Source organism: Tursiops truncatus, chromosome 6 (assembly GCF_011762595.2).
Source record: "Tursiops truncatus isolate mTurTru1 chromosome 6, mTurTru1.mat.Y, whole genome shotgun sequence".
NCBI classification, from domain to species: domain Eukaryota; kingdom Metazoa; phylum Chordata; class Mammalia; order Artiodactyla; family Delphinidae; genus Tursiops; species Tursiops truncatus.
The window spans coordinates 33,771,521-33,799,222 of record NC_047039.1 but is presented as its reverse complement, the minus strand read 5'-3'; the positions used below and the strand labels follow the sequence as shown (position 1 = coordinate 33,799,222).

The window sequence follows — 27,702 nt, the reverse complement described above, 5'->3', positions numbered from 1 at the left end:
ATGCAGACTTAGAGGTCTCTATAGGATAATATCTTTTCTTTCTTTCTGTATTTCTCCAAACAATATTTTAAAATGTGAATACCATTCTTAGCTTGTGAGCCTTACAAAAACAGACTGCTAAAAAAAACAAAACAAAACAAAACAGACTGCTGCCCAGCCATAGTTTGCAACCCCTGGTCTGCAGGATAAAATTCTAACTTCTTAGTTTCACATAAAAAGACCTTTATAATCTAAATCCAATCTATTTCTCTAGTCATGTTATCCCACACTCACTTAAGTCTATACTTCTTAGATGCAGAATTTTTCAGTTTCCTGAATATTAAGTCTAAGGCTTTTCATAGCTCTGGGCCATTGCTCTTGCAGCTCCCTTAGGTTTTCTCCATTTCTCAGTTTATACAGTTATTCACCATTCAAAATCCATCCCAAATGTCACTTATTTATATACCTTTCCCAATTCACCCAAGGAGTGATCTATTACCTTTTCTATTCAAAAACCTCTTTTTTATTGTTCATATCTCTCTTAAAGCCTTCATCATGCTGAATGATATTTTTCCAGTCTCCCTCCTCCTATCCCCACTACTCTGTCTAAGGCATGGATGGTCTTATCCATCTTGATATTCCCAGTCCCCTACACTGGTGCCTAACAATACCTAGCATTATAGCACATGCTCAATAAATATTCATCAACTAAAGAAGTCTTCATACTTTTTAATATAAGTATCTATGTGTAATAATGACTAAGATAATATCCTAAAACTGTAACTTTATACAATCATAATTGGGTTCCACTGCTTAGGTTTTTTAAAAGAAAAATAATTTCACTGTGATTTTAAGAGAATTTTCTATTTTACATGCCTGGTTGTGTTCATGAGCTGTGCAATTATCTGTTCCATTATATTCTGTAAGCTGTTCTCTTCTTTTTTCTCTAATAAGAATTTTATGAACATCATCTTCCAGTCTATTGAAGAATCCTCCATCATGTGATAAAGTCTGAGAAGAACTCAATTCCTGTCAAAAATGAATTAAGATTTACTATCAATCAACACAAAAGTGCATGCATGCATTTAATAAACCTGGTCAGCCACTAGAAGGATAGAGAATGAAAAAAAAATAACATAGAGACAATCAACCATCTGATTCTTCTCTATCTCCAGAAGATAACCAGTAGAGATACATTTGCAAATGTCCTTTTCTTTACTTCATATTTTTTGAGTTGGGTATTGCTTGATTTTTAAATTATTTTTTATCCATGTACCATACAATTTACCCATTTAATTTGCACATTTAAATGGTTTTTAATATATTCACAGAGTTGTACAACCATAACCCATTTATAAAGTTACATCAAGCCCAAAAAGAAACCCAGAACTTATTAGCATCATTTCCCATTCCCTCCTAATCCCTCCCCTCAGCTGTTCCCTAGGCAACACTAATTACTTTCTGTCTGTATAGATTTGGCTATTCTGGACATCTGATATAAATGGAATCATACCGTATAAGGTCTTTTGTGACTGGCTTCTTTCACTTTGCAAAATGTTTTCAAGATTCATCCATATTATAGCACCTATCAGCACTTCATTCCTTATTGCCAAATAATATCCCACTGATGGATACACCATATTTTATTTCTCAATTCATCAGTTGATGGACATTTGAGCTGTTTCTACCTTTTGGTTATTATGAATAATGCTCCAGTAAACATTCATGCAACAAGTTTTTGTGTGGACATGTTTTCAGTTCTCTTGGGTATATACCTGGAAGTAGAATTGCTGGGACATATGGTAACTCTATGTGTAACCTTTTGAAAAATTGCCAAATAGTTTTCCAAAGTGACCATACTATTTTACAACTTGTTAATATATTCAGTGTATGAGGCTTCTAATTTCTCCACATTCTCACCAACAGTTGTTATTATACATCTTTTCAAATTATAAACACCCTAGTGGGTGTGAAGTGGGTGTGAAAGAGATTCATTGTGGTTTTGAATTGCATTTACCTGATGGCTAATGGTGCTAAGCATCTTTTCATGTGCTTATTGGACATTTGTATATCTTTGTGAAAAAACGTTTATTCAGATAGCTTGCCCAATTTTTTTGTTATTTTTTTGTTTTTTAAACTACATGTGAATTTATTACTAAAAAAATTTTTGGGGGCTGCACCACACAGCACATGCAATCTTAGTTCCCCAACCACGGATCGAACCTGTACCCCCTGCATTGGAAGCATGGAGTCTTAACCACTGGACCGCCAGAGAAGTCCACTTTGCCCAATTTTTAATTAGGTTACTTTTTATTTTTGAGTTTAGGAGTTCTTTATAAATTCTAGAAACAAGTCTCTTATCAAATACATGATTTGCAAATATTTTCTCCCATTCTGTGGGTTGTCTTTTCACATTCTTGACAGTATCCTTAGTATCACAAAAGTTTTAATCTTGACAAAGTCCAATTTATCCAAGAAATCACTGCCTAACTCAGGGTCATCAAGATTTACTCCTATATTTTCTTCTAAGAGCTTTATAGTTTTAGTTCTTACATTTAAGTTTATAATCCATTTTGAGTTATTTTTTGCATATGGTGTGAGAAGGGGTCCAAATTCATTCATTTGCATGTGGCTATCCAGATTATTATTTTCCCATTGAATTGTCTTGGCACCCTTGTCCAAAATCAAGTGAACATAAATAAAAAGGCTTCTTTCTGGACTCTTAATTTTATTCTTTCAACCCATATGTCTACCCTTATGCCATACCACACTGCCTTAACTACTCTAGCCTTGTATTGCTCAAACTTTTACAGTATATTTAAAAGCAATTTTTACATAAATTCTACACACAAATGATAAGGAGATAAGACTATCACAATCTACTCAATTATGTAAAGTTAGAGAGTTTATATGTTCTCCAAGAAAAGTATCATTTCCTTTCCAACTTCCTGTCGCAAGACAGAGACTGAAGAAAATGTTCCTCTCACTCTCATAGCTTTTCCCTATGTCCCACATTCTTGAGTTTTAATATTCCCGATTTTACCCATTTCAACTGTATTTGTCAGCAAATGACCCAACAGTTCAATGACTGTTCATCCTTTTCCTTTCACCTTATCTTAGAAAGTGTTTGAAAGAAAAAAAAAGTGTGTATCAGTGCTTAATATACAAATAATATTTTAAATGTTTGTAGAGCACTTTATATTTTGCAAAGCACTTACAGAAACATCCCTTTAGTTGAATCTCATTAACACTGTAAGAAACTGATAGAGCAAGAATATTTTCCCCACAAAGTAATCATAGTCATAGGAAAGTTAAATAACTTGCTCATGAGTGATTCTACTGCCAAGTGGTACAGCTATAACTCAAAGTCCACTGCTTCATAAAATACTTCCAGTATATTCTGGTAAGACTTCATTTTAAAGCAATGAATACAACAATGCTTAAAACACTGCTGAGCTTCTATGGAAGGTATAGCATGATGATGGCAACTAATCAGCCTCTGGATTTCACTACTTTAAATAGTGCAGTTCCAACTAATGTCCTCTGTTTTTTGATAGCTGCTACCATTACCAGCATGCCTATCCCAAAGGGTACTCTGTCCTTGATATTTTTTCTTTAGTGAGGCATAAAATTTCTTTTCAGCCTAAGGATAGAAGTTTTCAAAAGATACCTTGACAGGAAACTACAGAGAAATGAAACAAAAATGAACCAACAACGCCCCCCTCCCCCAACACACACCTCAACAGAAAAAAGACAAAAATGCACCAAGTGTTAAGAACACAGATTCTTTAATAAGTCTAGCCAATTCAATTTCAATTTAACAAATTCTGAGCACCTATTATGTGCCAAGAATGTAATGAAAAAGACAGTACAGTGTTTGTGTAAGTATAGCCTTATAGATCACTGGAACATAATTAGGAGACTGGACATAAGCCTTCACATTTATGGTCAATTTAATTTTTATGAAGGTGTCAAGTTACTTCATTAAAGAAACAATATTGTTTTCAACAAATGGTGCTGGGAGAATGGATATAAACATGCCAAAAGTGTATCTGAACTCTTTCTTCACACTACACACAAAAATTAACTCAAAATTAGATCATGGAGAAGATTCTGTGAAGATGGCAGAGTAGCAAGCACCAGGAACCTGTGTCCTCACACAGACAATAACTGCATTGGCAGAATCTGTCTGATTTGGGAACAACTATTTTGGAACTCTGAAGTCTGTTGAAGGCTTGCAACTTCCAGGGAAACTCTTGGATGGTAAACTGCAGTAAATTTTGGTCAATTTCAGCTCTTAGCACAGTAGCAACTACCCATCCACCACCCTCAGTGATGTGGCAGGCAGCTGTGTACATGTTCCTGGAGCAGCTTGTACACAGTTTATGGGAGCCAGGGTGGGCAGCAAGGAGCCTCTCCTCCAAATAATGGGGATCTGTGTTCTGGTCACTAATTGCCGCTTCTGATTACAGAGGTGCAGACCAAGACACAAAGAGGCAGGCAGCCGTTTTTGCTGCACCTCCCCTCATTGTTGCAAGCCCCTCCCCATCTAGCTGAAGTGACTTCCAGTGGATTTAAAGAGCTAGTGCTGTCCCCCTCCCCCCTCATATTTTGCTTTTCCACTTTTGAGAGCCAGACTTTAAACAAGAGGCCATTCATGGGCTTCCCTGGTAGCACAGTGGTTAAGAATCCGCCTGCCAATGCAGGAGACACAGGTTTGAGCCCTGGTCTGGGAAGATCCCACATGCCACAGAGCAACTAAGCCTGTAAGCCACAACTACTGAGCCTGCACTCTAGAGCCTGTGAGCCACAACTACCAAGTCTGCAGGCCACAACTACTGAAGCCCGCACATCTAGAGCCCATGCTCCGCAACAAGAGAAGCCACTGCAGTGAGAAACCTGTACATCTCAACAAAGAGTAGCCCCCCGCTTGCCACAACTAGAAAAAGCCTGCACGTGGCAACAAAGACCCAACGCAGCCAAAAATAAAATAAATAACAAATTAAAAATATATATTAATGTTTGAAAAAATACAATAAAGACCAGCTTATTAAAAAAAAAATAGGCCATTCAAAAACAACTGCCTGTAAGGGGAAAATTAGAAAGTGACTATGAATGCCCAAGGAAAGGCTATGAAAAGACCTAAGACATTAAGTTTACAACAATCAAAAAAAAAAACCCAAAACAGTAAGAAAAAACACCAATCCCTGAGGAAGGAGGAGAATCTGATTTCCAGAGTTACCATATTACTAGACTCAAATGTCTCATATTCAACAAAAAATCACAAGGCATACAAAGAAACAGGAAAGTATAACCCATTGAAAGTAAAAAGAAATCAACAGAAACTGTTCCTGAAAAATACTTATTTATGGCAGTTGTATTAGACAAAGACTTTAAAACAACTCAACTGTCTTAAAGACGCTCAAAGATTTAAAGGAAGATGTGGAGAAAATCAAGAAAACAATGTGTGGACAAAATGGAAATGTAATTAGGGATTAAAAAAAGAAACTTAAAGGGATGCCAAAAGGAAATTCTGGAGCTAAAAAGTACAATAACTGAAACAACACATTCACTAGAGTGACTGAAAGGCAGAGTTGAGCAGGCAGAAGAAAGAATCAGTAAACTTAAAGACAGGACAACAGAAATTATCTAGGCTGAAGAACAGAAAGAAAAAAGATTGAAGAAAAGCAAACAGAGCCTAAGGGACCTGTGGGACACCATCAAGCAGGCCAACATACAAATTGTGGGAGTCTTAGAAGAAGAAAAGAGATAGAAAGGGGCAGAGAGAATATCTGAAGAAATAATGGCTAAAAACTTCCCAAATCAGGGCTTCCCTGGTGGCGCAGTGGTTGAGAGTCCGCCTGCCAATGCAGGGGACACAGGTTCGTGCCCTGGTCCAGGAAGATCCCACATGCCGTGGAGTGGCTGGGCCCGTGAGCCATGGCCACTGAGGCTGCACGTCCAGACCCTGTGCTCCGCAACGGAAGAGGCCACAGCAGTGAGAGGCCCGCGTACCGCAAAAAAAAAACCAAAAAACAAAACCCACAAACTTCCCAAATCTGATGAAAGACATGACTATAAACATCCAAGAAGCTTAAAGAACTCCAAGTAAGATGGACTCAAAAAGACCCACAGCAAGTCACATTATAATAAATTTTCAAAAGACAATGACAAGGGGCTTCCCCAGTGGTCCAGTGGTAAAGAATCCCCCTTCCACTGCAGGGGACACAGGTTCAATCCCTGGTTGGGGGAACTAAGATACCACATGCCGTAGGGCAACTAAGCCCACATGCCACAGCTACTAAGCCCACGCACCTCAACTAGAGAGAGTCCACATGCCACAAAATACAGAGTCCACATGCTCTGGAGCCCGCACACCACAAGTACAGAGCCAACGTGCTCTGGAGCCCATGCGCCAGAACTAGAGAGAAAAAACCTGCATGCCACAACTAGAGAGAAGCCTACGCACTGCAATGAAGACCTGAGGCAGCCAATTAAAAAAAAAAAAGACAATGACAAAATAAAATCATAAAAGCAGCAAAAGGAAGAAAAGCATCATATACAAGGGACCCTCTATAAGGTCATATGCAGTTTTCTCATCAGAAACTTTGAAGGCCAGAAGACAATGGGCTGAAATATTAAAAATAGTAAAAGAAAAAAACCTTTCAACCAAGAATGTTATATGTGGCAAAACTCTCCTTCAAAAGTGAGTGAGAAATCAAGACATTCCCAGAAAAACAAAATCTGAGGGAGTTTGTGACCACTAGACCTGCCCTGCAAGAAATACTCACGGTAGTGCTGGGAAGGTAAAAAGACTGAACATTAGACAGTAACTCAAAGCCACATGGGGAAGTAAACATCTCAATAAAGGCTAATTATAAAAGCAAGTATTGGGCTTCCCTGGTGGTGCAGTGGTTGGGAGTCCACCTGCTGATGCAGGGGACACAGGTTCGTGCCCCGGTCTGGGAAGATCCCACGTGCCATAGAGCGGCTGGGCCCGTGAGCCATGGCCACTGAGCCTGCGCGTCCGGAGCCTGTGCTCCGCAATGGGAGAGGCCACAACAGTGAGAGGCCTGCGTACCACAAAAAAAAAAAGCAAGTATTATTGTAAAAATGGCATGTGACTGTACTTTTTGTTTTCTACATGATTTAAGAGACTAATATGTTTAAAGGAACAAAAACAATTATTGGTGTGAATGCTAACATTAACATAACTTTGATTTGTAACTCCAAATCTTGTTTTCTACATAACTTGAAAGACTAATGCACTTAAAATAATTATCAGTTTATGTTCTGGGGCATGCAATGCATAAAGATGTAATTTTGTGACATCAGCAACTGAAAGGGAAGAGTGGTCAAGACAGCAGAGTACAGAGACCAAGAGCTCACCTCCTCTCACAAGCACACCAACTTCACACCTATCTGCAGAACAACCACTGATGAAGAAGACTAGAACCTACCAGGAAAGATCTTCTACAACTAAAGACATAATGAGATGGGTGGGAGGGGTGGACTCGTGACACAGTCTAATCCCATACCCCCAGCTGGGCAATGCAAAAACTGGAGAATAACTATACTGCAAAGGTTCTCCCACAGGAATGAGAATTCTGAGCCCCATGTCAGGCCCCCCAGCCCAGGGGGCCAGCACTGTGAAGACAAGCCCCCAGAGCATTCAGCTTTGAAGGTCAGTGGGGCTTAACGACAGGAGCTCCACAGGACTGGGGGTGATAGAGACTTTACTCTTAAAGGTTGCACACAAAATCTCATGCACACCGGGGCCCAGGGCAAAAGCAGTAATTTGACAGGGGTACATCTACCTGCTGGTCTTGGAGAGTCTCCTGGAAAGGTGGGGGGTGGATGCGGTTCACCCTGGGGACACAGACACTGGTGACAGACATACTGGGGAACATTCAGCTGTGTGAACTCTGCTGTCATGGGGGCTGACATCTGGGCTCATCAGCTCCAAGACCTGGCACCACCCAAGAGCCTGCAGGCTACAGTGCTAGGACACCTCAGGCCAAACAACTAACTGGGCAGGGACACAGCCCCAGGCATCAACAAACAGGCTGCCTGAAGACTTCCTGAGCCCACAGCTGCCTCCAAACATGCCCCTAGATATGGCCCTGCCCACCAGAGGGCCGAGACCCAGATCCACTCACCAGTGGCCAGGCATCGGCCCCTCCCACCAGCAAGCCTGCACAAGCTCTAGATTAGCCTCACCCACTGCAGGCAGACACCAGAAGTAAGAAAACTACGATCCTGCAATGCAGGCCAGACCCAACCCTGGGACCAGCCAGGCCCTGACCCTGCCCACTAGCTGGCCAAAGCACCCTCTGGGACACCGTGGACCCAAAAACTGTATCAGGAATTGCCTCCCCCCAAAAATCTGAAACGAGCTCTGAGATCCCTGGGACCTACAGCCAGACTCTAGGACAAGCTCTGCCTGCTAGTATTCCAGCACTAACCACAGGATCTGGCAACGGTGCACTGGCAACAGCCACAGACTCTTCAGGACCCTGACTCTGCCCACCAGTAAGCCAGTATTAGCCCCGGGGCTCCCTAGGACTCTGCATCCAATCCAGCCACTTTATGACCAGGCCCTATTAAACAGCAGCCAACAGCATCTGCACGAGGCAGGGCCTAGCAACTAAGCAGACTAGGGGCCAATCAAGGCTACCAGACTGCTCACATAGTGAGCCTGCTGCAAAAGAAGGACCACACAGCTCTCTTAGTGGGAAGCCCCAGAGCACACAGCTTGGGTGCCAAGAGGAGAGTGCACAGTGGGGACACACCGGATGCTTCCTACAGAAGGCCACTTCTCCTAGGTCAGGAATCAGAGCTGACCTATCACATACACAGAGATATGAATAGCAACATAGACAAAATGAGGCAGCAGAGGAATATGTTCCAGACAAAGGAACAAAATAAAACCCCAGAAGAAGAACTAAGTGAACTGGAGATAGGTAATCTACCCGAGAAAGAGTTCAAAGTAAGGATCATAAAGAAGATCCAAGAACTCGGCGGGAGAATGGATGAAAGAGCAAGAAGTCGGAAGTTTTTAACAAACAGCTACAAAACCATAAAGAACAACCAAACAAAGATGAAGAATACAATAACTGAAATGAAAAATACACTAGAATGACTCAATAGTAAACTAAATACTTCAGAAGAATGGATCAGTGAAATCACTGACACTGAACAGTAAAAAAGAAAAAAGAATGAAAAGAAATGAAGACAGTTTAAGAGACCTCCCGGACAACATCAAAAGCACTAATATTCACATTACAGGGGTCCCAGAAGAAGAAGAGAGAAAGGGCCCGAGAAAATATCTGAAGAGATAATAGCTAAAAAACTCCCTTGAAAAGTAAACAGTCACCCAAGTCCAGGGAACACAGAGTCTCATACAAGATTAACCCAAAGAGGAATACACCAAGATAAACTGTAATTAAAATGACAAAAATTAAAGATAAAGAGACTATACTAACAGCAGCAAGGGAAAAGCAAAAAATAACATACAAGTGAACTCCCATAAGGTTATCAGCTGATTTTTCAGCAGAAACTCTGCAGTACAGAAGGGAGTAGCATGATATATTTAAGGTGATGAAAAGGAAAAACCTACAACCAAAATACTCTATCCAGCAAGGCTCTCATTCAGATTTGACAGAGAAATCAAAGGCTTTACAGACAAACACAAAATGAAGGAATTCTGTACCACCAAACCAGCTTTACAACAAACGTTAAAGGAACTTATCTAGGCAAAAATGAAAAGGCCACAACTAGAAACAAGAAAATTACAGAATGAAAAAGCTCACTGGTAAAGACAAACATACGATAAAGGTAAGAAATCATCCACACACCAAGCTTGTAGGGAGATTTAAAGACAAAAGTAGTAAAATGGGGCTTCCCTGGTGGCGCAGTGGTTAAGAATCCACCTGCCAATGCAGGGGACATAGGTTTGAGCCCTGGTCCAGGAAGATCCCACATGCCACAGAGCAACTAAGCCTATGCGCCACAACTACTGAGCCTGCGCTCTAGAGCCTGCGAGCCACAACTACTGAAGCACGCACGCCTAGAGTCCGAGCTCCACAACAAGAGAAGCCACTGCAATGAGAAGCCTGCACACCACAAAGAAGAGTAGCCCCCGCTCACGCAACTAGACAAAGCCGCACGCAACAACAAAGACCCAACGCAGCCAAAAATAAATAATAAATAAATTTATTTTTGAAAAAAAGTAGTAAAATGATCTGTATCCACAATAAGCAGTTAAGGAATGCACAAAACAATTAGACATAAAATATGATATAAAAAAACAGTAATCATGAGGGGAGAATACAAATGCAAGGTATTTAAAAGGCATTTGAAATTAAGGAATAAGCTACTTAAAACAATCACGTATATACATACACTGCTATACAAAAACCTTGCGGTAAACACCAACCAAAAATCTATAACAGATATACACACAAATAAGAAAAAGGAATACAAATACAATACTAAATATAAAGTCATCAAATCACAAGAGAAGAGAACAAAAGAAGAAAGGGGGAAAATACCTACAAAAACAAATCCAAAACAATTAACAAAATGGCAATAAGTACATATTAATAATTACCTTAAATGTAAATGGATAAAATGTTCCAACCAAAAGACATAGACTTCCTGAATATATACAAAAACAAGACTCATATATATGCTGTCTATAAGAGACCTACTTCCAGATCTCGAGACACATACAGACTGAAAGTGAGGGAATGGAAAAAGGTACTCCATACTAATGCAAATCAAAAGAAAGGTGGAATAACAATATATCAGACAAAACAGACTTTAAAGACTGTTACAAGAGACAAAGAAGGACACCACATAATGACCAAGGGATCAATCCAAGAGAAGATATAACAATTGTAAACATTTATTCACCTAACATAGGAGGACCTCAATACATAAGGCAAATGCTAACAGCCATAACAGGGGAAATCAACAGTTACACAATCATAGTAGGGGACTTTAACACCCCACTATCACCAATGGACAAATCATCCAAAATGAAAATAATTAAGGAAACACAAGCTTTAAATGATACATTAAACAAGAAAGACAATTGATATTTATAGGACATTCCATCCAAAAACAATAGAATACACTTACTTCTCCAGCACACATGGAACATTCTCCAGGATAGATTATATCTTCGGTCACAAATCAAGCCTTTGTAAATTTAAGAAAATTGAAATCTTATCAAGAATCTTTTCCAACCACAACGCTATGGGACTAGATATCAATTACAGGAAAAACACTGTAAAAAATACCAACACGTGGAGGCTAAACAATAGACTACTAAATAACCAATAAATCACTGAACAAATCAAAGATGAAATCCAAAAATACCTAGAAACAAATGACAATGAAAACATAATGACCTAAAACCTATGGGATGCAGCAAACCAGTTCTAAGAGGGAAGTTTATAGCACTACAATCCTACTGCAAGAAACAAGAAAAATCTCAAATAAACAACCTAACCTTACACCTAAAGCATTAGAGAAAGAAGAAAAAAAAAAAACCCCCAAAGTTAGCAGAAGGAAAGAAATCATAAAGATCAGATCAGAAATAAATGAAAAAGGAATGAAGGAAACAATAGCAAAGATCAATAAAACTAAAAGCTGGTTTATTGAGAAGATAAACAAAATTGATAAACCATTACCCAGAATCATCAAGAAAAAAAAGGGAGGAGACTCAAATCAACAGAATTAGAAATGAAAAAGGAGAAGTAACAACTGACACTGAAGAAATACAAAGGATCATGAGATTACTACAAGCAACTCTATGCCAATAAAATGGACAACCTGGAAGAAATGGACATATTCTTAGAAAAGCACAACCTTCCAAGACTGAACCAGAAAAAATAGAAAATATGAACAGACCAATCACAAGCACTGAAATTGAAACTGATTAAAACTCTTCCAACAAACAAAAGCCCAGGACTAGATGGCTTCACAGGTGAATTCTACCAAACATTTAGAGAACAGCTAACACCTATCCTTCTCAAACTCTTCCAGAATATAGCAGAGGGAGAAATACTCCCAAACTCATTCTACGAGGCCACCATCACCCTGACACTAAAACCAGACAAAGATGTCACAAAAAAAGAAAACTACAGGCCAATATCACTGATGAACACAGATGCAAAAATCCTCAACAAGATACTAGCAAACAGAATCCAACAGCACACTAAAAGGATCATACACCATGATCAACTGGGACTGGATCCCAGGACTGCAAGGATTCTTCAATATACTCAAATCAATCAATGTGATACACCATATTAACAAACTGAAGTATAAAAACCATATGAAAATCTCAACAGATGCAGAAAAAGTTTTCGACAAAATTCAACACCCATTTATGAGAAAGACTCTCCAGAAGGTAGGCATAGAGGAAACCTACCTCAACATAATAGAGGCCATATATGACAAACCCAAAGCCAACTTCGTTCTCAATGGTGAAAAACTGAAACCCTTTCTGCTAAGATCAAGAAGAAGACAAGGTTGCCCACTCTCACCACTATTACTCAACACAGTTTTGGAAGTTTTAGCCACAGCAATCAGAGAAGAAAAAGAAATAAATGGAATCTAAATCAGAAAAGAAGAAGTAAAACTGTCACTGTTTGCCGATGACATACTATACATAGAGAATCCTAAAGATGCTACCAGAAAACTACTAGAGCTAATCAATTAATTTAATGAAGTAGCAGGATCTAACATTAATGCACAGAAATCTCTTGCATTCCTATACACTAATGATGAAAAATCTGAGAGAGAAATTAAGGAAACATTCCCATTTACCATTGCAACAAAAAGAATAAAACACCTAGGAATAAACCTACTGAAGGAGACAAAAGACTTGTATGCAGAAAACTATAAGACACTGATGACAGAAATTAAAGATGACAGAAACAGATGGAGAGATAGACCATGTTCTTGGATTGGAAGAATCAACATTGTGAAAATGACTCTACTACCGAAAGCAATCTACAGATTCAATGCAATCCCTATCAAACGACCAATGGCATTTTTCAAAGAACTAGAACAAAAAATTTCACAATTTGTATGGAAACACAAAAGACCCCGAATAGCCAAAGCAATCTTGAGAAAGAAAAATGGAGCTGGAAGAATCAGGCTCCCGGACTTCAGACTATACTACAAAGCCACAGTACTCAAGAAAATATGGTACTGGCACAAAAACAGAAATATAGATCAATGGAACAGGATAGAAAGCCCAGAGATAAACTCACGCATATATGGTCACTTTATCTTTGATAAAGGCGGCAAGAATGTACAATGGAGAAAAGACAGCCTCTTCAATTAGTGGTGCTGGGAAAACTGGACAGCTACATGTAAAAGAATGAAATTAGAAGACTTCCTAACACCATAGACAAAAATAAACTCCAAATGGATTAAAGACCTAAATGTAAGTCCAGACACTATAAAACTCTTAGAGGAAAACATAGGCAGAACACTCTATGACATAAATCACAGCAAGATCCTTTTTAACCCACCTGCTAGAGAAATGGAAATAAAAACAACAATAAACAAATGGGACCTAATGAAACTTAAAAGCTTTTGCACAGTAAAGGAAACCATAAACAGACGAAAAGACAACCCTCAGAATGGCAGAAAATATTTGCAAACAAAGCAACTGACGAAGCTGCTTGTATATCTCCAAAATATACAACTCCAGCTCATGCAGTTCAACATCAAAAACAAAAACAACCCAATCCAAAAATGTGTGGAAGACCTAAATAGACATTTCTCCAAAGAAGATATATAGATTTCCAACAAACACACGAAAGGATGCTCAACATCACTAATCATTAGAGAAATGCAAATCAAAACTACAATGTGGTATCACCTCACACCACTCAGAATGGCCATCATCAAAATATCTACAAACAACAAATGCTGGAGAGGGTGTGGAGAAAAGGGAACCCTCCTGCACTGTTGGTGGGAATGTAAATTAATACAGCCACTATGCAGAACAGTATGGAGGTTCCTTAAAAAACTAAAAATAGAACTACCATATGACCCAACCATCCCACTAGTGGGCATACACCCTGAGAAAACCATAATTCAAAAAGAGTCATGTACCACAATGTTCACTGCAGCACTATTTACAATAGCCAGGACATGGAAGCAACCTAAGTGTCCATCGACAGAAGAATGGTTAAAGAAGATGTGGCACATATATAGTGAAATATTACTCAGCCATAAAAAGAAATGAAATTGAGGTATTTGTACTGAGGTGGATGGACCTAGAGTCTGTCATACAGAGTGAAGTAAGTCACAAAGAGAAAAGCGAATGCCATAAGCTAACACATATATATGGAATCTAAAAAGAAAAGTGGTTCTAATAAACCTAGGGGCAGGACAGGAATAAAGACACAGATGTAGAGAATGGACTTGAGGACACAGGGATGGGGAAGGGTAAGCTGGGATGAAGTGAGAGAGTAGCACTGACATATATACACTACCAAAAGTAAAACAGATAGCTAATGGGAAGCAGCTGCATAGCACAGGGAGATCAGCTCGGTACTTTGTGACCACCTAGAGGGGTGGGATAGGGAGGGTGGGAGGGAGACGCAAAAGGTAAGAGATATGGAGATATGTGTATATGGATAGCTGATTCACTTTGTTATACAGTAGAAACTAATACAACATTGTAAAGCAATTATACTCCAATCAACATGTTAAAAAATAAATAAAATAAAATAAAGACTGTTACAAGAGACAAAGAAGGACACTACATAATGATCAAGGGATCAATCCAAGAAGAAGATATAACAATTATAAATATATGCATCCAACATAGGAGCACCTCAATATACAAGGCAAATGTTAACAGGAATAAAAGAAGAAATTAACAGTAACACAATAATAGTGGGGGACTTTAACACCCCACTTACATCAATAAACAGATCATCCAGAGAGAAAATCAATGACGATACATAGGCCTTAAATGATACCTTAGGCCAAATGGACTTAATTGATATTTATAGAGCATTCTATCCAAAGGCAGCAGAAGACACATTCTTTTCAAGTGCACATGGAACATTCACCAGGATAGATCGCATGCTGGGCCACAAAGCAAGCCTTTAAGAAAATTGAAATAGCATCAAGCATGTTTTCTGACCACAATGCTATGAGATTAGAAATCAACTATAAGAAAAAACTGCAAAAAACACAAACACTTGGAGGCAAAACAATATGATACTAAACAACCAATGCATCACAGAAGAAGTCACAGGAAATCAAAAAATACCTAGAGACAAATGACAATAAAAACACAACGATCCAGGGACTTCCCTGGTGGTGCAGTGGTTAAGAATCCACCTGCCAATGCAGGGGACACAGGTTCAAGCCCCGGTTCAGGAAGATCCTACATGCTGTGGAGCAACTAAGTCTGTGCGCCAGAACTACTGACCCTGTGCTCTAGAGTCCGCGAGCCATAACTACTGAAGCCCGCGTGCCTAGATCCTGTGCTCCGCAACAAGAGAAGCCACTGCAATGAGAAGCCCACGCACCGCAACAAAGAGCAGCCCCTGCTCTCCACAACTAGAGAAAGCCTGAGCACAGCAACGAACACCCAACACAGCCTAAATAAATCAATTAATTAAATTAAAACACACACACACACACACACACACACACACACACACACACACACACACACACAAAAACACATGATCCAAAACCTATGGGATGCAGCAAAAGCAGTTCCAGGAGGGAAATTTATAGCTATACAAGCTTATCTCAGGAAACAAGAAAAATCTCAAATAAACAACCTAACATTACATCTAAAGCAACTACAGAAAGAAGAACAAACAAAGCCCAAAGTAAGTAGTAAGTAGAAGGAAAGAAATCATAAAAATCAGAGCAGAAATAAATGAAACAGAGACTGAAAAAACAGTAGAAAACATCAACAAAACTAAAACTGCTTCTTTGAAAAGATAAATGAAATTGATAAAACTTTAGCTAGACTCATTGAGCAAAAAAGGGAGAGGGCCCAAATCAATAAAACCAGAAATGAAAAAGGAGAAGTTACAACCGACACCACAGAAATAGAAAGGACCATGACAGACTACTATGAGCAGCTATATGCCAATAAAAATGGATACCCTAGAAGAAATGGACAAATTCTTAGAAAGGTGTTATACAATCTTCAAGACTGAAACAGGAAGAAATAGAAAATATGAACAGACCAATCACAAGTACTGAAATGGAAACAGATTTTAAAACCCTCAACAGAAAAAGTCCAGGACCAGATGGCTTCACAGACGAACTCTATCAAACATTTAGAGAAGAGTTAAAACCTATCCTTCTGAAACTATTCCAAAAAACTGCAGAGGAAGGAACACTTCCAAACTCACTCTATGAGGCCACCATCACCTTGAATACCAAAATTAGACAAAGATATCACAAAAAAAGAAAATTACAGACCAATATCACTGATGAACATAGACACAAAAATCCTCAACAAAATACTAGTAAACTGAATCCAACAACACATTAAGGGGTCGTACACCATGATCAAGTGGGATTTATCACAGGGATGCAATGATTTTTCAATATCCACAAATCAATCAGTTTGATGAACCACATTAACAACTTGAAAAATAAAAACCATATGATCATCTCAACAGATGCAGAAAAAGCTTCTGATAAAATTCAACATCTATTTATGATTAAAAACTCTCCAGAAAGCAGGCACAATGGGAACACACTTCAACATAATAAAGGTCATATATGATGAACACACAGCTAATATCATACTCAACAGTGAAAAGCTGAAAGCTTTTCCTCTAAGATCAGAAACAAGACAAAGATGTCCACTCTCGCCACTTTTATTCAACATAGTTTTGGAAGTGCTAGCCACGACAGAGGAAAAAAATAAATAAAAGTTATCCAAATGGGAAAAGAAGAAGTTAAACTGTCATTGTTTGCAGATGATATGATACTATACATAGAAAATCCTAAAGATGCCACCAAAATATTACCAGAACTCATCAATGAATTCAGTAAAGTTTCAGGATGCAAAATTAATACGCAGAAATCTGTTGTATTTCTACACACTAACAACAAGAGGTGAGAAACAGAAATTAAGGAAACAATCTCATTTACCACTATCAAAAAGAATAAAATACCTAGAAATAAACCTACTTATGGAGGCAAAAGACCTGTAATCCACAAACTATAAGATGCTGATAAAAGAAATCAGAGATGACACAAACAAATGGAAAGATATACTGTGTTTTTGGATTGGGAGAATCAATACTGTCAAAATAACTATACTACCCAAGGCAACCTACAGATTCAATTCAATTCCTATCAAATTACTAATGGCATTTTTCACAGAACTGGAACAAATTTTTTTTTACTTTTTATGGAAACACGAAAGACCCAGGATAATTAAAGGAATCTTGAGAAAGAAAAATGGAGATGGGGAGGAATCAGTCTCCCTGACTTCAAACTACATCACAAAGCTACTGTAACCAAAACAGTATAGTACTAGCACAGAAACAGAAATATAGATCAATGGAACAGGATAGAAAGCCCAGAAATAAACCCACACAGCTATGGTCAGTTAATCTATGACAGGGCTTCCCTGGTGGCGCAGTGGTTGAGAGTCCACCTGCCGATGCAGGGAATACGAGTTCGTGTCCCGGTCCGGGAAGATCCCACATGCCGCAGAGCGGCTGGGCCCGTGAGCCATGACTGCTGAGCCTGCGCGTCCGGAGCCTGTGCTCCACAACGGGAGAGGCCACAACAGCGAGAGGCCTGCATACCGCAAAAAAAAATAACAATAATAATCTATGACAAAGAAGGCAAGAATACACAATGGAGAAAAGACAGTCTCTTCAATAAGTCATGCTGGAAAAGCTGGACACCTACATATAAAAGAATGAAATTAGAACATTCTCTAACACAATACACAAAAATAAACTCAAAATGATTAAAGACCTAAATGTGATACCAGATACTATAAAACTCCTAGAGGAAAACATAGGCAGAACACTCTGACATAAATCACACAATATCTTTTTGGATCTGTCTTACAGTAATGGAAATAAAAACAAAAATAAACAAGTGGGACCTAATTAAACTTATAAGCTTTGCACAGCAAAGGAAACCATAAACAAAACAAAAAGACAATCTATGGACTGGGCAAAAATATTTGCAAACGATGTAACCAAAAAAGGTATTAATTTCCAAAATATACAAACAGCTCAATTTTAAAAAAAATCAAAAAATGGGCAGAAGACCTAAATAAACATTTCTCCAAAGAAGACATAGAGATGGCCAACAGGCACACGAAAAGATGCTGAACACCACTAATTATTAGAGAAATGCAAGTCAAAACTACAATAAGTTGTCACCTCATGCTGTTCAGAATGGCCATCATCAAAAAGTCTACAAATAAATGCTGGAGAGGGTATGCGGAAAAGGGAATCCTCCTACACTGATGGTGGGAATGTAAACTGGTGCAGCCGCTATGGAGAACAGTACGGAGGTTCCTTAAAAAACTAAAAATAGAGTTATCATATGATCCAGCAAGCCCATTCCTAGGCATATATCCAGAAAAGACGAAAACTCTAGTTTGAATACATGCATGCACCCCAATGTTCAGAGCAGTACTATTTACAATAGCCAAGACATGGAAGCAACCTAAATGTCCATCTTCAGATGAATAGATAAAGAAGAAACACACATACACACATACACAGGAAAATTACTCAGCCATAAAAGAACAATGAGATAATGCCATTTGCAGCAACATGGATGGACCCAGAGATTATCATACTAAGTGAAGTCAGTCAGACAGAGAAAGACAAATGATATCACTTATATGTGGAATCTTAAAAAAATGATATAAAGGAAGTTACAAAACAGACATAGACTCACATAGAAAACAAACGTAAGGCTACCAAAGGGGAAAGGGGGAAAGGGATAAATTAGGGATTTGGGATTAACAGATACACACTACTATACATAAAACAGAAAAAACAGTAAGGACCTACTGTATAGCACAGGAAACTATATTCAGTATCTTGTAATAATCTATAATGGAAAAGAATCTGAAATATATGTGTGTGTATGTATATACACATATAACTGAATCAGTTTGCTATACCCCTGAAACATTGTAAATCAACTATACTTCAATTAAAAGAAACTGAAAGGGGTGGGGACAGCAGTGTAAAGGAATAATTTTTGGATGTTACTGAAGCTAAGCTGCTATAAATTCAAATTAGTGTTATAACTTTAGAATGTTAAATGTAATCCCCAAGTAATCACAAAGAACATAGCTAGAGAATATACACAAAAGGAAACAGGAAAGGAATTTAAAATATTTCACTACAAAAAATCAACTAAACACAAAAGAAAACAGTAATGCAGGAAATGAGAGACAAAAACACTATAAGGCATATAAATAGCACAATGACAGAAGTCCCTCCTTGTATCATGCTAAGTGAAATGAGTCTGACAGAGAAAAACAAGTACCATATGATTTCACTTATAAGTGGAATCTAAAAAACAAACATAGATACAGAGAACAAAGTGGCAGTTGTCAGATTAGGGGAGGGGGACGGATGAAATAGGCTAAATGAATTAAGATGTACAAACTTCTAACTGTAAGATAAATAAGTCACAGGGATGTAATGTACACATGGGGAATGTAGTCAATAATGCTGTAAAGGGCTTCCCTGGTGGCGCAGTGATTGAGAGTCCGCCTGCCGGTGCAGGGGACACGGGTTCGTGCCCCGGTCCAGGAAGATCCCATATGCCACGAAGCAGCTAGGCCCGTGACCCATGGCCGCTGAGCCTGCGCATCCGGAGCCTGTGCTCCACAACGGGAGAGGCCACAAAAGTAAGAGGCCCACGTACCGCCAAAAATAATAATAATAATAATGCTGTAAAAACTGGGGACTTCCCTGGTGGCACAGCGGTTAAGAATTCGCCTCCCAAGGCAGGGGACATGGGTTCGAACCCTGGTCCAGGAAGATCCCACATGCCACAGAGCAACTAAGCCCATGCCCCACAATTTCTGAGCCTGCGCTGTAGAGCCCACGAGCCACAACTACTGAGCCCACGTGCCACAACTACTGAAGCCCACATGCCTAGAGCCTGTGCTCCGCAACAAGAGAAGCCACTGCAACAAGAAGCCCACACACCGCAATGAAGAGTAGCCCCCACCCGCTGCAACTAGAGAAAGCCCACGCACAACAACGAAGACCCAATGCAGCCAAAAATAAATAAATAAATAATTTTAAAATACTGTAAAAACAACTTTGTGTGATAATGGATGTAACTGGTTTTATTGCAGTGATCATTTCACAATGCATAAAAATATCAAATCACTATGTTAAATCTGAGAAACTAACATAATATTTTAGGTTAAAAAAAATAAGTACCTCCTTATCAGTAATTACATCAAATGAAAATGAATAAGCTCTCCAATCAAAAGACAGAGATTGGTAGAATGTATAAAGATTCATGATCCAAGTATATGCTCTCTCCAAGGGACTCACTTGAGATCCAAAGACACAAACAGGTTGAAAGTGAGGGATGAAAAATTACACTATGTGAAAATAATAACCAAAAGAGAGCAAGAGTGGCTATACTAGTATCAGACAAAACAGACTTTACATCAAAAAAAGTTTCAAGAGATAAAGAAGGACAGGATATATTAATAAAAGGTTTAATACAGCAAGAAAATATAATTATAAACATTTACACACCTAACTACAGACCCTAAAAATATATTAAGCAAAAACTGACAGGTTTGAAGGGAGAAATAGACAGTTCTCCAATAACAGTTTGGGATTTCAATACACCACTCACAATAATGAACAGAACAACCAGACATAGGTAAGGAAATACAGGACTTAACACAATAAACCAATTCGATCTGACAGATACATGCAGAACACTCTAACCAACAACAGTATACTCATTCTAAGTGCACACATATTTTCCAGGATAGCCCACATTAGGCCACAAATTAAGTCTCCACAAATTTTAAAAGACAGATATCATACAAAGTATTTTTTCTGACCACAGTCAGATGAAGTTAGAAATCAACAACACAGAGAAAAGTGGAAAGTTCACAAAATGTGGAAATTAAACAACACAATTTTATCCAACCAAAGGATCAAGGAAGAAATCACAAGGACAATCACGTAGAGACACGTGAAAACCAAAACACAACATACCAAAACTTACGGGACACAGTGAAAATGGTGCTAGAGGAAAAATTTATAGCTATAAATGCTTACCTTAAAAAACAAGAAAGATCTCAAATCAAGAACTTAACTTTACAACTTAAGGAACTAGAAAAAGAACAAACTAAATTCAAACCTAGCAGAAGGGGGCTTCCCTGGTGGCGCGGTGGTTGAGAATCTGCCTGCTAATGCAGGGGACACGGGTTCAAGCCCTGGTCTGGGAGGATCCCACATGCCACGGAGCAACTAGGCCCGTGAGCCACAACTGCTGAGCCTGCGCGTCTGGAGCCTGTGCTCCGCAACAAGAGAGGCCGTGATAGTGAGAGGCCCGCGCACCGCGATGAAGAGTGGCCCCCGCTTGCCGCAACTAGAGAAAGCCCTCGCACTGAAACGAAGACCCAACACAGACAAAAAATAAATTAATTTTTAAAAAATGGGCAGAAGGTATGAATAGACATTTCCCCAAATAAGATGTAAGAATAGCTGATGAGTAAATGAAAAGATGTTCAAAATCTCTAGTCATTACAGAATTGCAAGTTAAAGTGAGACAGCCACTCACATAGCCACTAGTGTGGCTATAATCAGAACAAGAGACAGGGCTTCCCTGGTGGCTCAGTGGTTGAGAGTCCGCCTGCCGATGCAGGGGACACGGGTTCATGCCCTGGTCCGGGAAGATCCCACATGCCGCGGAGCTGCTAGGCCCATGAGCCACGGCCGCGGAGCCTGTGCTCCGCAGCGGGAGAGGCCACAACAGTTGAGAGGCCCGCGTACCTCAAAACAACAAAAACAAAAACAAAACAAACAACAAAAAAAACCCAAGAGACAGTATCAAGTGTTGACAGGGATGTGGAAAAACTGGAAGAACCCTCATGTATATTGTTGGGAATGATAAATAGTACAGCCACTTTGGAAAACAGCTTGAAAAGACACTTAAATAAACATAAATTACCATACAACCCAGCAATTTCACTCCTAAGTATCCACCTAAGAGAAATGAAAACACCTCCACACAAAGACATGTATCAAACGTTGATAGCAAATGTCCATCAACTGGGGAATAAATAACATGTATACAATGGAATGCTATTCAACAATAAAGTGAGGTGAATTACTGACACATCCTATAACACAGACAAACCTCAAAACCATTATGCTAAGTAAAAGCCAGATATGAAAGAATACATGTTGTATGAGTCCCTTCACATTAGATACCAGAATAGGCAAATCTATAGGGACACAAAGTAGATCAGCAGTTGCCAGGGGCTGAAGGTGGAGTAGAAATTGACTACAAATGGATATAAGGGAATTTTGAGGGATGATAGAAACGTTCTAAATTTAGACTATAGTTATGGTTGCACAGTTCTTTAATTTATTATAAATTATTGAGTTATATACTTAACGATGGGTGAATCTTATAGTATGTAAATTATAACTCAGTAAAGCTTTTTTTTTTAAAAAAGGACACCCATGATTCCACTATTTTACTTAAAAACTAGACTATTACCCATACCATGTGCCCTCCAAAAGAGTAACAAATTTAGTGTTTATCATTTCCATCTTTTATTGTTGTCTTATAGATGTAACAGGAAACAATATATTTTCATTTTGCTTGTTTTACTTTTTATTACGAAATTTTTCACCCATATACTCTACACCTAGTTTTAACAATTGTTAAGATCTTCCTTAACAATTTATCCCACCCCCTTTTTTGCTTAGGTATTTTAAAGTATTGACATCACAACATTTCATCTTAAAATTCACATGTAGCTAGCTACAAAAAATAAATTTTCTAATTTAACCATAATGTCATCACACCTAACAAAAATACTCCTTAATACCTACTTCATATTTAAATTTATTCAATTGTATAAAAATGTCTACTATTGCTAATCTAATTTGGGTCTAGACATTACACTGGTCATTCTTAAATCTCCTTTAATCCAGAACCTCTCCTCTCCACAGTCCACCTTTTCTTCTCCATAATACTTTCTTGCTGAAGAGACCAGGCCAGTTGTCCTACAAAATGTCCATCTTCTAGATTTCCCTAATTGCTTCCATTAGATATCAGTTAACTTGTACATCTAATCCCTATAGTTCTTGTAAAATGGAAGTCAGATCTTCAGGCTTGATTTATGTACAGCTTAAACATTTTTGGCAAGAGTGTTTAGTTTTGCTTGATTTTACATTTTATAAAATTGGTATCACATAGTTCTAAGACATTTTCACTTAACATTCTCTTTTGGATTCATCCATTTTGTTGCCTAGAGCTACACATTAATTTTCACTACTGCATAAACCATCGTGTGATTATATTTAAAATTTATTCATTCTACTTTAGATTAACATTTGGATCTTTCCATGGTGTTTTTTTTTTTTTTTTGGCTGGGCTATTACACATTCATAAGCATTCAAGTACAGTTCCCAGGACACATGGGAAAGTTTCTCTAGGGCATGTATACCTATATGAGAACTGGTAAGTCTTATCAGTGGTCAGCAAACTATGGCCCAAAAGGGGCCTGTTGCAGTTTTCTGTAAATAAAATTTTATTGGAACACATCCATGCTCATTTATGTATTGCCTATGGCTGCTTTGCCTATGAACGCTACAGTAGCAGAGTTCAGTTGTTGTGAAAAAGATTTGATATGCCCCAAAGCCTAAAAATTTGCTACCTGTCCCTTTACAGAAGTTTACTGACTCCAGGGTTATAATGTATATCCAACTTTCCAAGAACACCAAACTTATACAAAATATTTGTACTAATTTACACTTCCACCATTGTAAATGATCCATAACTCCCTTGATTTATAACCTCTGAATCTCGGTATTTCCAATCTTCATAATTTTTGCCTGTTAGTGGGGGAAAAAATGGTATCTCAGTGTGGTCTTAATGTGCATTTCTCCAACAGTAGCAAAGTTGGACATTTTTTTCATGTTTTTTGCTATTAATTTTTCCCTGTTCTGTAAAATGCCTGATGTCCCTTACCTATTTTAAAAAATTTTTATCCCATGAGACAGTAAGAAAACAAGACAACAATCTCTTTTTTAACCATGTGACAGTTGTTATATATCTGGACACTAATAGAGATCAGTTCCGTGTTTTGAAAATAGCTTCTCTCAATTTGTGCCTTGTCTTTTAAATTCTTTTTAGTATTTTTGTGGAAAATAAGTTACTTATTTTGAACAGCATCCAATTTAACAATCTTTCATTTTATAGTGTCTTCGTTAAGTTTTCCCCTACCCCCAGGCCAGAAACATATTCCCCTATATTTTATAGTTCTAAGGGTGGTATAATTTGTATTTCATATACAAGTATTTAATCTGTGTGGAACAGATTTTAATGTATGATGGAAGGTAGAAATCCAATTTGATTTTTCTAATGACTAACAACTGTTCCTTGCTCTTTCATATATAAGACATTATGATGTGATGAGCACATTGCAATATTAGCACAGGAATAAATGGACCCGTGTAATAGAATACAGGTATACCTCGTTTTATTGTGCTTTGCTTTATTGCGCTTCAAAGATATTGCGTTTTTGACAAACTGAAAGTTTATAGCAATCCTCTATTGTCAGATGATGGTTAGCATTTTCTATCAGTAAATTATTTTTTAATTAATGTATGAACATTTTAAAAGACATAATGCTATTGCACACTTAACAGACTACAATATAGTGTAAACGTAATTTATATGCACTGGGAAGCCAAAAATTCGTGTGACTCATTTTACTGTAGCATTTGCTTTATTGTGGTGGTCTGGAACTGAACCAGCAGTATCTCCTAGGGTACTCCTGTAGTTTTCAGCGTACAGGTCTTTCACCTCCTTGGTTAAATTTATTCCTAGGTATTTTATTTTTCTGATACAATTGCAAATGGGATTGTTTTCTTAATTTTTCTGATAGCTCATTATTAGCGCATAGAAATGAAAGACATTTCTGTACCTTGGTTTTGTACCCTGCAAAGTTCATTTATTAGTTCTAACAGTTTTTTGGTGAAGTCTTTATGGTTTTCTATATTACAGTTGACCCTTGAACAATCCGAGTTTGAATCACATGGGTCCACTTATACGTGAATTTTTTTTCAATAGTAGATACTATAGTACTACATGATTTACTGTTGGCTGAATCTGTGAATGCGGAACTCCAAACACAAAGGAACCTCTAATATAGAGGAACTGTGTATACAGAGGGCCAACTATAAATATATAAATACATGGATTTTTGACTAAGTGGAGGATTGTCACCCCTGACCCCTGCATTGGTCAAGGGTCAACTGTAGTATCAGTCATCTGCAAACAATGACAGTTTTATGAATTCCTTTCCAATCTGGATGCCTTTTATTTCTTCTTCTTGACTAATTGCCCTGACTAGGACATCCAATACTATGTTGGACCAAACTGTTTATAACAGGTTACTTCTTCATAAGCAGTGTACTTATTCATTATGCTGTATCCTCAGCAACACTTCAAATCATCAGACTCTGATTTTTGCCAACATGGAGGATAAATAATATTCTCACTGTGGTTTTAATTTGCATTTCCCTGATGACAAAAGAGGGTGAACATCTTTTTGTATGTTTTTAAGGACATGTAAATATCCTCTTTTGTGAGTACTTGTTTTTCCACCCATTCTTCAATTGAATTCTTCTTTGGAAAAAAATCTTTTCCTACCCTGGAGATCATCCTTTCACTTTTCTAATTTACTTTGATGAAAAGAAGTCCTTGATTTAAATCTAGTGGGTTTTGTGTCTTCCTTACCCTAAAATCATAAACATATTCTTCTTATATTTGTACCTAAAAGAACACTGCCTTTGACTTTTAGGTCTTTGATCCACTGTGGATGAATTTTTGTGTATGATGTGAAGTAATAATCCAATCTCTTTTTTCCATAAATATATTCAGCTGGCCCCCAAAACCCACTTATTCTAAAAAGTACATCCTTTTCCCAGTAATACTCCACATCATTCTGTTATAAATCAAGGGTACATACATGGTTGGTCTGTTTATGGGCCATTTTGTTCTAATGGTCTATTTGTCTATCACTGTGCCAAATCCTTTCAGTATTAATTATTAGTTTTATAAAAAAAAATCTTGGATATGTGATAGCTCAAGTCCTCCTTTCTTTTTCTTCCTCAAGAGCATTTTGGCTATTTTTGGTCCTTTGCACTTTCACATGAATTTTTAGAAGTGATTTCATTTTTATTTTAAAAACTAAATTGTGATTTCAATTGGGATTACACTGATTTTATAGATTAACTTGAGGAAAAGTGACCCCATTATAATAAGTCTGCCAATCCATGAATATGGTATGTGTCTCCATTTAAGTCTTTACTATCTTTCAATAAAGTTTTATAATTTTCCCAATATAGGTCTCACAGACCTTTCATTAGATTTATTTCTAAGTATTATTATAATCTATTATTGTAAAAAGCATTTTGCTTTTTTAAAAAAGTTATTTATTTATTTATTTGCTGCACTGGGTCTTAGTTGCGGCACATGGGATCTTCATTGCCCCATGAAGGATCTTAGTTGCAGCATGCGGGATCTAGTTCCCTGACCAGGGGTTCACCCCGGGCCCCCTGCAGTGGGAGCGCAGAGTCTTAACCACTGGACCACCAGGGAAGTCTCGCATTTTGCTTTTAAATTACACTTTCTGCTGTTACTGGCATAGAGGAATACAAATAATTATTGAAAATGTTTTTTCATTTAAAGTTTAGTGCAAGGAACTAAGACTAGCATCATAAAAAACCTTTTGTCAGCCTCCCTGCAAGGAATGCGAAAATAACTTTCTTTATTTCGCAAACTCCCACCTATACTTCCACAAGTGTAAAATGGTACAGCCACTTTGGAAAACTCTTTAGTAGTTTCTTACAGTTACATCTACCCCATGACACAGCAACTGCATTCTTAGGTTTTTACCTAAGAGAAATTGAACACATGTTCATAAAAGAACTTGTACACAAATGTTCATAGCAGCATTATTCACAATAACCAAAAAGTGGAAACAACCCAAATGTCCAACTGATGAATACAGAAATAAAATTAAATACAATGGAATGCTATTAACAATAAAAAGGAACTGTAGCATGTCCTGATACATGCTACAACATGGATGAACTTAAAAACCATCATGCTAAGTGTAAGAAGTTAAAAAAGACTACATATTTTATGATTCCATTCATATAAAATGTCCAGAATAGGCAAACATATAAAAACAGAACATAGATTAGTGGTTGCCTAGGCCAGGGGAGAGGGGAGGATAGGGCAAAAGGGGTACAGGTAATGGGCACGAGGTTTCTTTTGGGGATGATGGAAATAATCCAAAATTAGATTATGGTAATGGCTGTACAACTCTGTAAATATACTAAAATCCACTGAATAGTACACTTAAAATGGATAGCTTTTATAGTATCCATAAATTATACCTTGATAAAGCTGTTTTTTAAAATG

General features: G+C 37.9%; 1 protein-coding gene and 1 long non-coding RNA gene across 7 annotated transcripts in view; one reads left to right on the top strand and one right to left on the bottom strand.

The window, feature by feature from the left end:
- The window catches only part of LOC109550738 (uncharacterized), a 51,494-nt gene extending 36,916 nt beyond the window's left edge, over positions 1 to 14,578 (top strand). For both annotated transcript variants that reach the window (XR_012332470.1, XR_012332471.1), the window contains exon 3: positions 934 to 14,578. This is a non-coding gene — a long non-coding RNA (uncharacterized lncRNA). The remainder of the gene's footprint in view (positions 1 to 933) is intronic.
- Positions 1 to 27,702, bottom strand: part of GKAP1 (G kinase anchoring protein 1) — a 78,514-nt gene that overhangs the window by 17,909 nt on the left and 32,903 nt on the right. For 4 of the 5 annotated variants that reach the window (XM_073806022.1, XM_073806025.1, XM_073806024.1 and 1 more), the window contains one exon: positions 852 to 1,008. The exons of the other annotated variant lie outside the window; for it this stretch is intronic. In XM_073806022.1, the coding sequence (XP_073662123.1) occupies positions 852 to 1,008 (157 nt within the window). The remainder of the gene's footprint in view (positions 1 to 851; positions 1,009 to 27,702) is intronic. 5 annotated transcript variants of the gene reach the window in all.